Source organism: Phyllostomus hastatus, unplaced genomic scaffold (genome assembly GCF_019186645.2).
Source record: "Phyllostomus hastatus isolate PE091 unplaced genomic scaffold, TTU_PhHast_1.1 phas_contig_58, whole genome shotgun sequence".
Lineage (NCBI taxonomy): Eukaryota > Metazoa > Chordata > Mammalia > Chiroptera > Phyllostomidae > Phyllostomus > Phyllostomus hastatus.
Window position 1 is genome coordinate 20,847,985 of NW_025333916.1, and position 18,511 is coordinate 20,866,495.

The window sequence follows — 18,511 nt, forward strand, 5'->3', positions numbered from 1 at the left end:
TAAAAAAGGAATTGGAGGATTTTACATGGTACAGGTAGTGCAGGCCCACTTGTGTTACCTTGAGAAATAGGAGTATTGCCAGGAACCAGGAAAATTTAGAATGCTACCTGTACAGATATCCCAAACTATATTTAGCTCAGAGTGACCTTATTGTTAACAGAATCCAACTACTCTCACCCGAGTAGGTTAGAATCATTCTATTATTCTCTTTCATAGTTCTGTTTTTTCGTAACTTTTGCCCTCCCATCCTATTCTTAGTTTCTTCTTCCTTGGTTTGTCATGACCTTTTCTTATCGCTGGCTTTTTTCCCAGCTTCAACTCCTACTGCTAACTCCCTAATCTCTTGGCATTTCCCAGAGTAAATGTCTTAAGGAAATTTGATTGCCTTTTCTCTCTAGGTTACTATGAATTGGCCACCTTAGTCCATTTATAATCAATTGTGTATTTACTTATGCTTAAAGCATAGGATAGGACTGGCATTTGCACAAATAATGTCCTGAAAGCATATTGTATAATTCAGTATAGCGTTTACCAAATTTGCAAGTTTTTATCATGTTGAGCACATATTATCTACTAACAATTCAGATGAATATTACTAGATTTTCAGCTTATTTCTCTAGTCTTTATTAGTCTGTAATTTCCTTGCAAACTGTTTCTTTAGATAAGAAAGGTAAAAAAGGCAGTTAATTGGAATTGAGTAACTGTTCTATGTTGTTACTACAGAAAAATATCAAAGAAAATAAGGTTATGCTACAAAGTTATTTTTTTATAAGTGTTTCAATATTGCATTTGAATTTTTATTTAATTGGGAGTGGAGATTTCTGACCGTTACTGGGACAGGTGAGGTTCTGCTTTTTCTACATTGGATGTGGAAAAATAATGGTGGGTGGCAGCAGTCAAAACCATTTTCTACTTTTATTTACTGGGTATGTTGGCTATTAATGGGAGAAAGTGGTTTTGTTTGTTTGTTTAATTTTTTAAGTACATTTTTTAATTTATTTTTAGAGAGGGAAGTGGGGGGAGAGAGAGAGAGAGAGACATCAATGTGCGGTTGCCGGGGGTCATAGCCTGCAACCCAGGCATGTACCCTGACTGGGAATTGAACCTGCGACACTTTGGTTCGCAGCCCGCACTCAATCCACAGAGCTACGCCAGCCAGGGAGAAAATGTTTTTCAATATATTTTATTGATTATGCTATTACAGTTTTCCCATTTCCCCCCTTCACTCCCCTACTTCCTGCACACCCCCTCCCACCCACATTCCCCCCTTTTAGTTCATGTCCATGTGTCATAAGTTCTTTTGCTTCTACATTTCCCATACTGTTCTTGCTCTCCCCCTGTCTATTTCTTACCTACCGTCTGTGCTACTTATTCTCTGTACCTTTTCCCCCTCTCTCCTCCTCCCAGTCCCTGTGGCTAACCCACCATGTGATCTCCATTTCTGTGGTTCTGTTCCTGTTCTAGTTGTTTGCTTTTGTTTTTGTTGTAGGTGTGGTTGTTAATAACTGAGTTTGCTGTCTTTTTACTGTTCACATTTTTTATCTTCTTTTTCTTAGATAAGTCCCTTTAACATTTCATACAATAAGGGCTTGGTGATGATGAACTCCTTTAACTTGATCTTATCTGAGAAGCACTTGATCTGCCCTTCTATTCTAAATGAAAGCTTTGCTAAATAGAGCAATCTTGGATGTAGGTCCTTGCCTTTCATGACTTGGAATACTTCTTTCCAGCCCCTTCTTGCCTGTAAGGTCTCTTTTGAAAAATCAGCTGACAGTCTGATGGGCACTCCTTTGTAAGTGACTGTCCCCTTATTTCTTGCTGCATCTAGAATTCCCTCCTTCATTTTACTCTTGGGTAGTGTAATAATGATGTGCCTTGGTGTGTTTCTCCTTGGGTCCAACCTCTTTGGGACTCTCTGAGCTTCCTGGACTTCCTGGAAGCCTATTTCCTTTGCCAGAATGGGCAAGTTCTCCTTTATTATTTGTTCAAATAAGTTTTCCACTTGTTGCTCTTCCTCTTCTCCTTCTGGTACCCCTATAATTTGGATGTTGGAACGTTTAAAGATGTCCTGGAGGTTCCTAAGCCTTTCCTCATTTTTTAAAAATTCTGGTTCCTTCCTTCCTTTTCTGTTTGGTTTTTTCTTTCTTCCTTCTGGTCCACCCATTGATTTGAGTTCCAGTTTCCTTCCCATCACTATTGGTTCCCTGTACATTTTCCTTTATTTCACTTAGCGTAGCCTTCATTTGTTCATCTAATTTGTGACCAAAATCAACCAATTCTGTGAGCATCCTGATCACCAGTGCTTTGAACTGTGCATCTGATAGGTTGGCTATCTCTTGGTAGCTTGGATGTATTGGCTCTGGAGCTCTGATCTGTTTTTCTGTTTGAGCCTTTTTGGTCTGGTTGCGCCTGTTAAATAGTGAAGGGCAGAGCCTTAGGTGTTCACCAGGGCGGGACAACCCAGTCGCTGGGTTGTGAAGCTGTATGTGGGGGCAGGGTCAGAGAAGGAACAATGGCACTTGCTCTGCTCTCCTATTTCAGTCTCCTATTTCAGTCCCTTCCGCCGCTTCCCACAAGCAAATTGGGTTCTTCTTGTGCTGATTCCCGGGGGTGGTGGGCTTGTGTACGTTCTAGGACCCTGTGGGTCTCTCCAATGAACTCCCCTGTGAGGCTAGGAGTCTCTCCTGGCACCTCAATCCGCGCAAGTGTTTTCAGTCGGTGCTCTTAGGCTTTATTTCTGGTGCTGGTGCCCTGAGTTGTGCAGTCTGTCTTGGTCCTCGTTTTCACCTCGTTTATGTGCTCTCAGATGTGTGTCCGGGGTCAGCCAGTGGCCTTGCGCGCCTCACTGGGTCTGCCAGCTGCAGCCTGGGTGCTTGGGACTACCAACCACCACTTTTTCCTGCCACAACCCCTCTCCCCTGGCCGCCATCTCCGCCCCCTTACCAGTCTGGATGAATGGTTGTCGAACTTCTGTACAGTTCAGTTTTCTGTCAGATCTGGTTGTTTTTTTGTTTCTAAATTTTTGTTGTCCTTAATTTTGGTTGTGCGAGGAGGCACAGTGTGTCTACCTATGCCTCCATCTTGGCTGGAAGCCCCATTATAGAGAAAATGTTTTTTGTTTTTTTTTAAATAATACAAGACTACTTTCATCAAGTAAATCTTTTAGCTAATAGCTTAAAAAAGATATTGCTTATTATCTTCATTGCCTGATAAATACTCTGGGTTTGTTTGGAATTGAGGGATGAAACACAGCATTTGGTTAGGAATAATAGGTAGCAATGTAAATGAAGGTTCTGCATGTTAATGTTACCATAGCTGAAAACAATTCTGTCATTTTTCAGTCACATAGAATGTCCTTGTTCTTGCCAGACAAGGTATAGTCATTGATAGGAATGCTCATATCACTCTCCTAGTCCCTTGGTCCTTTTGGCATCCCTTTCATCTATAGAGTCATAGAGCAGTAATTAGTGGTGGTTATCATTTAATCCTCCTGGAAGCCATTCAGTGTTAGTGCTAATTAATTGCATTCTGCATTTAAAAAAAATAATCTAATTGAATATATTATGAGAACATTGATCAGTGAGTAGTAACATTTTTCCAAGAGCTAACAACCTCAATTTTTTGTAGTACTCCCCCTTTCTGGTTAATTTCAGCTATTTTCATGGATGCATAGTTGAATGTTAAAAGATAAATTATTAATCAGCCCCTTTAAAAAATACTCCCCATACAGTTAGATCTAATAATTTTTAACAAGTCTTTTAAAACCATTCCTGCAAAAAGTTTTATTAATTAGATTTTATTGCTCCCCTACTCTTTTTTAAGTAATATTTGCTCATAAGAAAAAAATACAAAAACAATCTTCAACTTATAAGTAAGACAATTACTCTCCTTTTTAGTGTATTTCCTTCTTATTCTTTATACATTTTACCCTCAAAACATTATGGAGATAAAGTTTATATCCTGCTTTTTTCTCCATCTGACATCATTTTCTCCTTATAACACAACTCTGTTAATATTTTATTGTACTGTAATTTTAGTGCTTGTTTGCTTATTATATCTTTCATTATTTTAATATTTTAAATTGACTGCCTTCCTACATAAAGCATTTTACTGCAGTGTAGTTACATTTTTAGATTCTCAGAAGTAGAATTGATAGGTTTAAGGATACAATCACTTTTGATATATGTGTTGCTAGACTGCTTTCCAGAAAGATTATACTGATGTACATTTCTTGGACAGGATGTGCAAATCTTATATCACTGCAACTTTACCAGCATTATTAGTTTTTTAACCCATATTAAGTGAGATAGGTGAAGAATGTGTTCTGTGACCTTATTTTTATTTTAATTTTTGTAGACGTGATATATGATTGCTGTAAATAATTAGAATAATATAGAAAATGCTAACATAGAACTACAAAAAAATGAAAATTTAGGCCACACACAAGTGACCACTATTCATTAGTAAAGCTTCCTTCCAGATATATCTTTGCATGTGTACAGCCTTACAGTTTTACATAAATGCTGTGCTGTGTATTATGTATTTTACATAATACTGTACTGTATTATAGCTTTTTCTCCACTAGCAATGTTATGTGTTTCTTTTCATACTTGATATTGATATAAGTCCCAGTTTCTCCCATATCCTTAAGAAAGAATGCATATTTAGTGTAGAAAGTTTAGTTTGGGACCAAAGCCCCAGAGTAATAAAGAATGTTCATCTGCTGACCATTGTTTTATGTGCACATATTATTTTAAGGTTCATTGCAAAGAAGATTTAATGGCTCCTGTCCCCTAGCCAAATGCAATCTTAATATTTCAGCCATCCTGCATGTACTACTTAAACATACTAAACCTGTTTTTTCTCTTACTGGGACATTTAAGGGAGTTTCAAAAAGTAACATTAACTGTTTTGTCACTGTCATCTCTTTGCAATTACATAAAAAGAACAGAATTATGATGTTTTTATTCTGTGCCCGTGAAACTTCTATCTAAAAGAAAATATGCACTGACCCTTTTTCTAGGGCAAATCATAAAATAAGAAAGTTAAAGATCATTGTTGGTATTTTGTAGCATCTGCTGCTAGCTTCTCTGTTTTATTTTTCCCTATGAAAGTGTTCCCAGAGATGGAAAGGTTTATCTTGCCTTTGTGGGGGATGAAGAGACAATAGTAGCTGATATTATTAAGCACTTAAAAGTATTGCAAAGTATTATTAAAGATTTCTTCACTATAAGCACGATTCTTATATCCTTGTCTGTTTCTTCAAGTTCTACTGTATCAAAATAGGTAATATCTCCTTACAGCAAATACATACTGGAACAAAAGACCCCCATTACAGCAATATTGTTGCAACCACATTTTAAGTAATGGATTAAGAAGTGAATATAGAGGCTGATAGTAGTTAGTATAATTTTATTTCTACCTCTTACAGGATCTTACAAGCAATGTAAGGATTTGATCCTAAGAAAAATAGGGAGCCAAATAGGATTTAAAACAGGAAAGGAAGAATTAAATGTCTGTTTTTAAAGGACTGCTTGGCTACACTAGAAAGGATTTCAAGAGAAACAAGACTAAAAGCAGTTTGAAAACTGGAGAATTTATCCAAAATGAGACACTCGGTGACCAGAACAAGAGTATGGCAGTGGGAAAATACAGAGAGGGACAAACTGGAGAGAAGTAGAAACAAAAGTCTTTGGATGTCGAGGAGCATAGCAATGATTAATATCATGGACACTTGAATGTGGGATTAAATCCTGGCTTCCTTCATGATTGTGTGAGTCTGAAGACATTGCATAAAGTCACCAGCAAAATGGGTGTAATGATAATACTCATTTTACACACACTATTAAAAGAATGAAATAAAATACTGCACATAAAGCTTTGGCATCATACCTGGCACAAAGTGTCCTGAATATTTGCTTTTACTGTTTCTGTTGTTATAATTTACCCAATGTGTTTCTCTGGAATGAATATATAAAATAGCCATTTAAAGTTACTGAACTCTTTCATCAGCCCTCCTGTCAAAGTAAAACAAAAAAGATCTTTCTTATCCTTTAATATTTGTTTTCTAAAACTAGGATGGAAAATTGTTTAACACATTTTTTTATACAGCCTCATTAGATTTATCTATTTACTTTTCATCTTCCTTTTAATATCACTAAGAAAAAAGACAGTTTAACCTCTAGTCTCCCTCAAAAGAGGAAAGATGAAAAAAAGATAAGACTGAATTTCAGAGTGTTAAATTTAGCTTTTTTAGAATCATCTTTTGTATCACAGGTTGGGCTATGGGCTTGGTAGTTTACTAATTTTCCCCAGTAGATAAAAGGATATATTATGGAATCCAAAGCCCATATGTACTTACAAGTACAAGAAAGGAAGGTCTGAAATCAAGGAGAGAGTAGGAAGAGCTGCTGTTACCTTCTACTTCTACAGTACCATATTTTATTTGAGCATTGTTTTAGTACTTTCAATTGTGATAGACAGTGTCTTATTTTCCTCTGCATTCTTTTAACACTTAACCAAGGGTGTGTGATAAAGGTCCTGCTTAACCCTTCCAGCCTCATCTCACTGTAACATCTTGCCTACTTAGATATGTCTGTAAAGGAAAGCTCATGTAATGCTGTAGTAGAAGAAAATGCAAAATGAATAACCAAGTTCTATAAATGATTTTTAAATGGGGTGTTACATTATTTTTTTAAAACATGGTACAAGAGTGACTACTATCTGAATAGGAAAGAAAAAGCTCTCTAGAACTAATTTGAGAAAATATTCTGTTTCTTAATATGATCTGAGAAAAGTATCTTTAGAGTAAGTAAATATTCTACTCAGTGAAGTTAATTGTATTGCCTTTGGGTTTTATTTAGACAGAATATGATAAAATCCTCTTTAATACCATTTTCTTACTTGAATATACTTGATTTATGAGATGCTGCAATCCCTGGAAATCATTGTGGATTGAATCTCTCCTCATCTATACATGATAAATGTTAGTTTTCTGAGTGAAGTATCTTTCCATCTGATTCAACAAAGAACTGCCTTACACTTGGACTCCATTGGATATAAACATTTTTAACCTAAGCTTTGGGTATTTACATTTAGTGTGGAGAACTGTAGTATTAAACCAGCCATATCATTTTAAAAATAAGAAAGCTGAGCTCAGGAACTTATGATGACCAACTTGTCTTATTCTCTGTAGTGGTTAAAGTGATATTAGAACCTGTTTTCTCACTCTTATACTTGTGTTCTTCCTATTTCAGCAGCTACTGATTCTCTAGGGAGATCCATAAGTATTTGAAAAGCTAAATAGATGAGATTTTTAATAATTCCAAGTATGAAATTGTTGTACCAAATATTTTCTTCCTCTCTAATTTTATTTTAATCATTATTCAAGTACAGTTTCAAATATTCTTAAGTCAAATATTTTATTATATTGACCTAAACAAGAATAAAACTGTTGCCATTGCAATTTACAGTATTTTAAATCATTACCCTATTGATTAATTTGTTCTGCTGATTGTCCTGGTATGCTTTAAAATAATAATACTGAAAGACTTCCAGTCAAAGTAGAGGCATAGATAAACATGACTTGCCTCCTTACACAACCACAACAAAAATTACAACTGTACTACAAAAGAAATATCACCCAGAATCATTAGAAAATTGAGCTGTATGGAAGTCCAACAACCAAGGAATCAAAGAAGTCACATTCATCCAGACAGGTAGGGGGTGGTGGAGACAGACAGATGCTCTGGGAGATGTGGAATGGATGGTCCCACACCCACAAGTGGTGGATAAAAATTGGGAGGGATATCTGGGAATGAGGGATCCCAGCCCCACCCACCCTCAGGTTCCAGTGCCAGGAAGATAAGTCCCCATAACTTCTGGCTATAAAAATTAATGCAGTTTGGGTAGCAGAAGAAACTTCAGGAGTCTCAGGAATCTCCTCTTAAAGGGCCCAAAACAGACTTAGCACTCACATAGACTTACTCCCTCTGGGCTTCAGCACTGGGGCAGCAGCTGGAAGGGCATAGTGGCATAGAGGAAATAATAGAAGTGTCTGGCATTGGGGTGTGTGCTGGGGGACAGTTTCCTCCCAGACAAAACTCCAGAGGTCAGGCAGCAGCATTGCCCCTTTTCTGAACCCTCCCCAACACAGATTGAAGAGTAGCAACACCATATTGGAATCTCAATCAGCCTGATTCACACAGGTTGCCCCAACCTGTCCATTATTTAAGGTTCTGCCTCAACCAACCTACGGAAGTGTTTTTCTTCAATAGGTTATGGTACTAAGACGGAGAGTCAAAGCAGTTCTATCTAATACATAGAAACAAACAGGGAGGCTGCCAAAATGAGACCAAGAAGTAAGGCCCAAGTGAAAGAACAGAACAAAACTCTAGAAAAAGAACTAAACAAAATGGAGGTAAGCAGTCTGGCAGATGCAGAGTTCAAAACACTGGTTATTAGGATTCTCAAGGAACTCATTGGGTACTTCAACAGCATAAAAAAGACCCAGGCAGAAAGGAAGGTTGCACTAAGTAAAACAAAGACAGATTTACAGGAAACCAACAGTGGAGTGGATGAAACCAAGATTCAAATCAACGATTTGGAACATAAGGAAGAAGAAAATAGTCCATCAGAGCATCAAGAAGAAAAAAAGAATCCGCTTCCAGCCAAGATAGAGGCATAGGTAAATACACTGTGCCTCCTCCCATAACCAAAAGAGGGACAACAAATTCAAAAACAAAAAGCAACCCAAACTGCCAGAAAATTGAACTGTGTGGAAGTCATACAACCAAGGAGTTAAAGAAGAAATCTTCATCCAGACCAGTAGGAGGGGTGGAGATGGGCAGCCAGGGTAGAGAAGACTTGTGGCAAGGCAGTAGCTGGTGGACCGGGCAGTCCCACATTCATGTGCAGATAAACTAGGAGGCACAACTTGGTAGCAAAATAGACCATGCAACCCCGGGTTCCAGTACAGGGAAATAAAGTCTTAAAACCTCGGACTGAAAAAAGCTGTGGGGGTTGAGGTGGCAGGGAGAACTCCCAGACTCATAGGAGAGTTCGTTGGAGAGAAACACAGGGTCCTAGAATGTACACAAACCAACCAACCCAGGAATCAGCACCAGAAGGGCCCAGTTTGCTTGTGTGTAGTGGAAGAAGTGACGGGTAGCTGGCAGAAAGCAGAGCAAGTGGCACAGTTCCCTCTCAGACCCTTTCTTCCACACATACAGCATCACAACGCAGCAACATGGTTTGCCCTGCCCTGGAGAATACCTAAGGCTCCACCCCTTACTACATAACAGTCCTGCCGAGACAAAAAATCATGGCCCAAATGAAAGGAGATCAAAGCTCCAGAAAAAAATACAACTAAGTTATGAAGAGATAGCCATCCTATCAGATGCAGAGTTCAGAACACTGGTAATTAGGATGCTCACTGAAATGATTGAGTATGGTCACAAAATAGAGGAAAAAGTGAAGGCTATACAAAGTGAAATGAAGGAAAATGTACTGGGAACCAACACTGAAGGGAAAGAAACTGGGGCTCAACTCAATGATTTGGAGCAGAAGGAAGAAATAAACATTCTACCAAAACAGAATGAACAACAATTCAGAAAAATGAAGAGAGTCTTAGGAACCTCTGGGACAACTTCAAAGATTCCAACATCCCAATCACAGGGGTGCCAGAAGGAGAAGAAGAAGAGCAAGAAATTGAAAACTTATTTGGAAAACATAATGAAGGAAAACTTCCTTAATCTGGCAAAGGAAATAGACTTCCAGGAAGCCCAGAGAGACATAAAAAAGTTGGACCCAAGGAAGCACACACCAAGGCACATCATAATTATATTACCCAAGATTCAAGATAAGGAGAGAATCTTAAAAGCAGCAAGAGAAAAGGAGACAGTTACCTACAAAGGAGTTCCCTTAACTATCAGCTGATTTCTCAAAAGAAACTTACATCTTACCAGCAAGAAGTGGCTGGAAAGAAGTATTTGAAGTCATAAAAGGCAAGGACCTTCATCCAAGATTCCTCTATCTGGCAAAGCTATAATTTAGAATGGAAGGACAGCTAAAGTGCTTCCCAGACAAAGTAAAGGAGTTCATCACCAAGCCATTATAATGTGAAATGTTAAAGGGACTTATCTAAGGAAAAGAAGATAAAAAACTATTAACAGTAAAATGACAACTCCCAGCTATCAACAACTGAACCTAAAAAAACAGAGACAGACTAAGCAAACAACTAGAATAGGAACAGAATCACAGAAATGGAGATCACATGGAGGGTTATCAGTGGGAAGGGGGATGGGGGAAAATGGGGGGAAAGGTACAGGGAATAAGAAGCTAAGTAGTAGCTACAAAATAGACAGGGAGTGGTTAAGAAGAGTATAGAAAATATAGAATCCAAAGAACATACATGTATGTCCCATGGACAGGAGCTGCAGAGGAGGGAATGTATGTGGGTTGGGGTACAAGGTGGAGAGGAATAAAGGGGAGGGAAATGGGACAACTGTAATAGCATAACCAATAAAATATATTTTAAAAAATAAAATAATAAAAAAAAAAACAAGGATAAGCTAAGGAGCCTTTGGGACAACTTCAGACATACCAGTATTTGAATTGTAGAGGTGCTGAAAGGTGAAAAGAAAGAGCAAGAAATTGGTAACTTTTTGAAAAAATAATGAAAGAAAACTAATTTGGTGAAGGAAATGAACATACAAGTCCAGGAAGCATAGAGAATCCCAAACAAGATGAATGCAAAGAGGACCACACCAAGACATATCATAATTAAAATGCCAAAGGGTATAAAGATAAAGAGAGAATCTTAAAAGCAGCAAGAGAAAGCAAGTACTTACAAAAGAGTTCCCATAAGACACTCAGCTGATTTCTCAAAAGAAACTTTGCACACAAGAAGGGACTGGCAAGAAGTTTTCAAAGCAATGAAAAGCAAGGACCTGCAGTCTAGATTACTCTATCCAGCAAAACTATCATTTAGAAGGGCAGCTCTTAAAGTGCTTCCCAGACAAGGCAAAGGAGTTCACCATCATCAAGCCATTATAATATGAAACGTTAAAAGGACCTATTTAAGAAAAAAGAAGAAGATGCAAATTATGAACAGTAAAATGCCAATAAATTCCCAGCTATGAACTATTGAATCTAAAAAACACTAAGCAAACAAGCAGAACAGGAACAGAATCGTAGATATGGAGATCATTTGGGGGGTTGTCCATTGGGAGGAAGAAGGGAGAGAATGAGGGAAAAGTTGCAGGGATTAAGAAATACAAATTGGTGGGTACAAAGTAGACAGGGGAATGTAAAGAACAGTATAGGAAATGGAGTAGCCAAAGAACTTACATGCATGACCCTTGGACATGAACAAGAGGGTGGGATTGCTGGAGGGAATGGGGGTACCGGATAGAAGCGGGCAAAGGAGGAGACATTGGGACAACTGTAATAGCATAATAATAAAATATATTTTAAAAATAATATTGAAGATGTATGGACGCTCATAACACAGCAAGCTTATTTGATTTTATTACAGGTTTCAGAATTTCAGTTTTGGGGAAATTCTGTATTCTTATGTTAACCATTTAATCTTGTATTTTTCTCTTTTTCCATAATTAAAGTGGAAAAATACAGTATAGTTTGGGAGTGAGGGAACTATGCCATTAATAACTATATAATTTTTGACACTGAGGAAGTTCATTTCTCTCTCTCTCTCTCTCTCTGCCCACCCCCCTCTCTTTTCTGTATTTCTTGCTGGAGAATATTACTAGGAGAAATAACCAGTTTTTCAAAAGCTAGGTGTCATTAAAAATATAAGCCAATCTTTTTGCCATATTTTATACCACTGCTTTGAAGTGTGGATGGGCTGATTAACAGAATGTACAGAATAGTAGATTAATATGGGAGTTTTATTTTCAAATCAGTTTTTAGTAATTTTTGGTATTTTATTAAGTTCATAACTTGTGAACTACATTGATTTATTATGTTTTTCATTTTTCTCAAAAAGTTAAGATACAGAGGATACAGGTAAATGTAAAGCAATTAGTCTAAACTAGGGTTACTCTTGTTCTTTGATCAACAGCAGTATCAACTCTCCAGGTAGTGAGTATACTGTCATTTGGAAAATACTACTGACCCCCTCTAGTGGCCAAAAGACTGTGCTATTTTAACTTTTTTTTAAATAAAGAGCAATATTGTAACAAAGAGGTGTGGTTTCATTACTGTAGTATTTAAAAGTAAACCTTGTTCTATATAGGGTGTATTCACTAAATGTTTTAGTGAGTCAAAATGGCCCTTTTTATTTATGCAAAACACATTCAGGAATATTGCTTACAAACTCGCAATTTGGGAAAGTTTTTACACAGCAATTCATATGGTGGCAGAGCTTAAAGCAGATATATTAGAAGGGAAAAATATTCCTGCATTAACTGCATTGGAATTTCTCATTAATTTTAGATAGAATTTGGTATTTTCTAAATACTACATTGGAGATTAGAGATTGTAAGTAAGCTCAACTTCTATTTTCTGATGGAAGAGTGAGTGGGATTTTTAAAAAGCCAGCATGCCTATGAAGTATTATCCATAAAAGTCATACCAATAAGATTCAAAAGCGTCTTATAATTTTAAGAACATTTATGAGTTGTATCAGTTGTGACCATAAAATAATGTTTTCCCATTTTCATCCCTGCTTCCCTCATCCACTCTGACTTCAAAAAGCAGATGCTATAAATTCAGGATGAGTATTGTTGCTTTTAAAGTGGACATTTTGGGAAGCAAAAATAAATGTATCAACAACATTTTGCCACTTTTCAGAATAGTTTTACAACTTCTCTTTTAGAATTATTTTCAGCCCCACTGTTTATTTTATAAATACTGAATCTTGAGGCAAGGCTGCCCCTTGCCACTCAAGTATTATGTAAATGTCCATGAATTAATATAATTTAAAAAAATATGTTTGTGTGCTCTATCAACTTTGAAATAAACTGTACATGTTACCTATTGCAGGAATGCTATGGTTAATTTTTTTAATAGTAAATAAATGCTCAGAAATGGAGTGATTCTGTATTGAAAGATACTGAAACATTGAAAGATATTGATAATCTTTGTTGATAGATTTTTGGGAGAAACTCAAAACTGAAGAGCCATGTTGCATAAATAAGAAAGCCATTCAAGCTTAATTAAACATTTTGAAGCTGTTCCTTTAAAGAATGAGACAGTTATTTAATTTTTATTCTGAAACTGATTTCAGGTAGCTTCATTTTGTAGCTTTGTCATAAAATTACACTAAATGTTGTGGTAAGACCATCAGGAATGTTTTACACAATGAAGAAGCATTTGTACAATTATAGGCATTTCTAGAATGACTACTTTTTAAACAGTGAGGATTCATTTGTGTGTGTGCGTGTATATGTATCTGTTAAAACACTTATTTATATTTAAAGTTATCTTAGTACAATTACTGACTGAAATAATGACAAAATGATTCATTATTTAAATTCAGTAACAATGGAATTGGTATATTTTATTTTTCCTTGGAATGATTTATATAATTTATAGTAGAATTTATTTAAGTGAAACTTTATTAAAAGTAGAAGCACAGTTATACTAAACTCTTGGCCTCAACATTTATTTACTCCAGTTGCGGAAAATGTCAATATTACTATGGTAGAGTTTTGTTCTATGTCTTTGTTGTAAGGAGATATTACTTTTTTGAAGTAGTGAAATCTGAAATAGACAAGGATATAAGAAGTATGTTTTACAGTAAAGACACACTTACTGAAGCTTTGTAGTGTTTATTTTTGTTTCAAGATCTTGAAGTTTGATTTGCTGTTTAAGACATTGATATTAAAGCAGGAAATGAGTAGGTAGGAAAAGCAGGAAATAAAGCAGGTAGAATCATTAGATTTTAAACTTCACATTGGTTTTGAACTTTTTCAAATAAACAATAAATATTAATTGTAAATTATAGGGTCATTTGTATTTAAACAGAGGATTCAGATTAATTTTTGTTTAGAAATGTATGACACACAGGTATCTGAGATGTTACTTCTGAAGCACCTTATATTTTTAACCTACTACAGATGGATTCTTACTTCTAATTCCAGTTTTGTATATTTAAATCCAATGAAAACATTTACCAAACCAGTTCAATTAAAATGTTGAAACACTACACTTAGAAAGTGTTATTGTCACAAATAGTAAGAAACTAGAGCCATTTTAGTTAAAGAACCTACCATCTCAGTATGTTTGTTCCAGGACATTATTTGATAGAAAGTCTTACTTTTTGTAAACTGTATGATTATTATAATTAGAATTTTCTTTTGGTAGATTCTGTTGTATTTAAACAAGCTTACCTTTATTTCTTTCTCTATGTTGTTGTGATATAATTTAACATTCTTAAAATATATCTATTTTAAAGCCCTGGCTGGCAGTAGCTCAGTGGATTGAGCGCAGGCTGCAAACCAAAGTGTCGCAGGTTCGATTCCCAGTCAGAGTACATGCCTGGGTTGCAGGCCATGACCCCCAGCAACCGCACATTGATGTCTCTCTCTCTCTCTCTCTCTCTCTCTCTCTCTCTCTCTCTCTCTCTCTCTCTCTCTCTCCCTCCCTCCATTTCCTTTCTAAAAATAAATAAACTCTTTTAAAAAATGTATCTATTTTAATTGGACAGTTGAGTATTGACAATTGTTACCTACACACTCCCTGCTGTCCCCCACACCCCAATTTTTTGTTCCTCTTTGTGGTCAATGCCCCTACTGTACCCTGGCCAGCTTTCTTTTGTTATATAATAGCTGTGCCTTTAAAATAAATAAATAAATTTTCTTGAGGTATAATTTGCATACAATGAAGTACATGCTTTCCTGGTACCAAAATACTTGCTTCATCGCTAAAGACATTGCTTTGCTTTGAGTGGAGTGGTGTATAATACACATCTTGGAGAAGGAATTAGATTCCATATAGTCTTGTTTACATGTAATTTGTTAGTAAATTAAGTGTTAAGATATTGCAGTACCTTTTAATAGTAGAATGTTTTGTAAACAAGCATCATTATAGTATGGCGGTTTCACTTTGACTGTTTGGTGACTTGTATATGCTGAAGTTTGAATTTTATGAGGATGCTTGTTTTCACATGGATAAATTTCTAGTGTATTTGCCTGAAGATACTCATTTTTTTTATGAGTTGTTTTGCTATTTTTGTTATGGATTCTTTCTCCTTTTTCCTTCTCACTTCCTCTTCCTCATTCTTCCTAGAGTATTAAACTTAAGTTAAATGAAGTGATACTGAACTGAAAAATGTTTTAAACTAGTGTTAATATTATTTACATAAAAATAATATAATTTCATTTATGAAGTCAGTATAAAAGTTTAATGTTCTTGTACCTAAAAGAACATCGTGCAGTTGGAATAATGTCAGCGATAAACCAATACCTATATAGGAAATATAATGGATTTTCAGGAAATAGAGCACACAAGATATAAAATGTCAATGGGAATATTTTCTATAATACATTGTACTGAATTTTAATGATTCCTGATCTTAATCTTGAAAAATCAAGTAACCTAAAACAACTACTATTTTAATTAGATAGTTGAGTTTTGTAGTAGGTGTATGATACCAAAAAATGATTAGATGTTATTTTACCTCTTTAAGTTTAGGGACTGAGACTAAAACCATGCACAGTACTTTACAAAATAGCAATAGAAAGTAATCAGAGATCTAAAATACTTGAGCAGGTTTCAGGGTGGAATATAATATTGATGCTCTGAAGAGTACCAACTTCATCAAAATTAGATAAAAGTATTATTATAGTGCCAAGTCTGAGTGTGCTCCAACATCCAGGAGGTTGATTATTTTCCATTGTGTGATTACTTAATACATCGGCAAAATCAGTAACTTTGTGACATAAACTGTTGAGGTGGCTACAAAAATGAAAAAGATGCAGTCTTCTTCCAGAAGAACCAAGTTCAATAATAATTATAAAATGTAAATATAATTGAATGATAAATGCTATAATAATTGTGACATATTAAAAATGGTTGAAAATACAGAGGCAAATTGCCTGATGTAATAGAAGAGGCTTCATTGAGACAGTGATAAGTGACAGCATTAGAAATAGTACTATAAAGAAATACAGACATAATGCGGTACAAATACTGTACTTTTTGCATTTTGATGAGAAAAAAAATGTTTTAGAACTTGGCCACTTGCTTGCAACTCAGTGCCTTTTTCTTGCAATAAAACAGAGGTCGATGTGTCAATCTCATGGCAGCTTGGGAATAGTTCGTCACTCATCACAAGTTCTGGAGCAAATTAATGATGAGTACCAAGGTACCACTGTACTACAGCCCTGACTGGTGTGGTTCAGTGGGTTGGGCATCTTCCCACAAACCAAAAGGTCACAGGTTTGATTCCAGGTCAGTGCACATGCCTGGGTTGCTGGCCTGGTCCCCAGCTGGGAGCATGTGAGAGACAACCTCACATACCGAAGTTTCTCTTCCTCTCTTTCTTCGTCCCTCCTTTCTAAAAATAAATAAAACCTTTTTTTAAGAACTTAAGGAGAAATATTATTGGACATTGTCCTCTTTTTTAAAAACTTATTGTTTATTTCTTTGTTATATGAAGAGAATTAAAAGTAGTTCAAGACTTAGCCCATCTCCTATTGTTTTTACTTTTTTGTACTTGTTCTACCCAATTTTTATAACAATATTAATAATTTATAGAAAAACTTTTAAGTGTTTTCCAGTTTTATTGAGGTATAATTAACTTAGAACCTTTTATTTAAAGTGTACAACATAATGATTATATACAAACACATACATATATATCTAGTGAAACGATTATAAATTAACATCTGATATCACACATAGTTGCAGTTTTTTTCTTGATTAAGTATTTTTTATTTCTTTTTCATATGGTTTTCTTTCTTTTTTAGACTGAATCTGGTTATGGATCTGAATCTAGTTTGCGTCGACATGGCTCAATGGTATCACTGGTGTCTGGGGCAAGTGGCTATTCTGCAACATCCACCTCTTCATTCAAGGTTTGTAGTTTTGACTGTTTTTAGGTGAGGACCTCATAAGTTGAATTTAGTACTGAGTGTTGTGAACAGAACTTACTTGGTAGTTTTTTTAAAGAACTTTGCTACAATATAATTTATTTGAAGTTGTTACACAGTAGTTTTTAAGGGGTAAAATTTATGGTTCATACAAATATAAGATGGACAGATCAAAGATTTTGTTTCATTCATTAACAGATAAGATGTAAAGAAAAAGTTTAGTTCAAGGGAAAATCTTAAAAATGCCAAAATGATTTTGCTAATATATGCAGAATTGTTCAATATCCATAAATTAGTAACTAGGCTATCTCCACTGAACAAAGTTTATTTGCATATCTATCGACAAGAATCATTTACATAACTCTTAGTTTTCTGTTACTTAAAGAGTTATAAAATCGATCAAATGTGATGAAGTCAAAGACTTCTATCTGATCAGACAACAACCTAAGGGTTCCAGAAGTGCTAAAGGTGCTACAGATGACACACACCATTCCTTGAAAGGGCATCTAGTAATATTTTTGCTCATTTCAAAGTCTTTCACTATTTTTCCTCACAATGACAGTAATTTGAAAATACTCAATTTTATGTGAGAAAATTGTCAGGCTTCTTTGCTCTTACTTCCTTCATGCTTATCACTGTCTAGCCACTGTTAGTCGGCTTCGAGTTAATACCTGCGAGTATTACATTGAGCTTGACCACTCTCCTTACCCCGTTGCCTTCATTAATAAGATGTTGGCCTTATGGTAAAAGGCCATAGATGTTGGCCAATATGGTAAAATACTGTAGGACTGAATAAATTACTGTTTTATAAACTTGGATCATGTCCCCTGTTTTTGTATTTTGCAGAAAGGCCACAGCTTACGTGAGAAATTGGCTGAAATGGAAACCTTTAGAGATATCCTATGTAGACAAGTTGATACTCTGCAGAAGTACTTTGATGCCTGTGCTGATGCTGTCTCCAAGGATGAACTTCAAAGGGATAAAGGTTAATTAGGCTATTACCACTATTTTTACTTGGAGAATGAATGGATTTAAAGCCTCTTGATCTTAAAGGGTAATGTCTTTAACTGATAAAGGTAATTATAGTCACTTTTGCCACAAACCCCAGATGTAACAGATTTCAATATCTCTATGATTCGTGTACTTGAACAACACATCTTAATTAATTTGATTACTCATGCCAAATTCCAGTGAAGATTTTTAGATGGTTTTTAGCTCTTTATTTTATAAAAAAGAGTATTTGTCATCTTAGTAATATGGGGTATTTTACATGATTATGTCTGATAAATTTACCCCATGGTGAGTCTTAAAGACAAGCATATATATGTTCGTGTTAAACCCTCCAGCCTGGAATCAATTGATCTCTTTCTCTCTCTTTGTTCTTTCCTCCCTTTCTGTATTTTTTCACCTTTCTTTCTCTTCCTCCTCATTACTCTCCCTTACTGTGGCCTTTT

General features: G+C 35.7%; 1 protein-coding gene across 2 annotated transcripts in view; it reads left to right on the plus strand.

Moving 5' to 3' along the window:
* Nucleotides 1-18,511, plus strand: part of CERT1 (ceramide transporter 1) — a 112,677-nt gene that overhangs the window by 36,163 nt on the left and 58,003 nt on the right. For both annotated transcript variants that reach the window (XM_045847739.1, XM_045847738.1), the window contains exons 4-5: nt 16,935-17,042; nt 17,904-18,042. In XM_045847739.1, the coding sequence (XP_045703695.1) occupies nt 16,935-17,042; nt 17,904-18,042 (247 nt within the window). The remainder of the gene's footprint in view (nt 1-16,934; nt 17,043-17,903; nt 18,043-18,511) is intronic.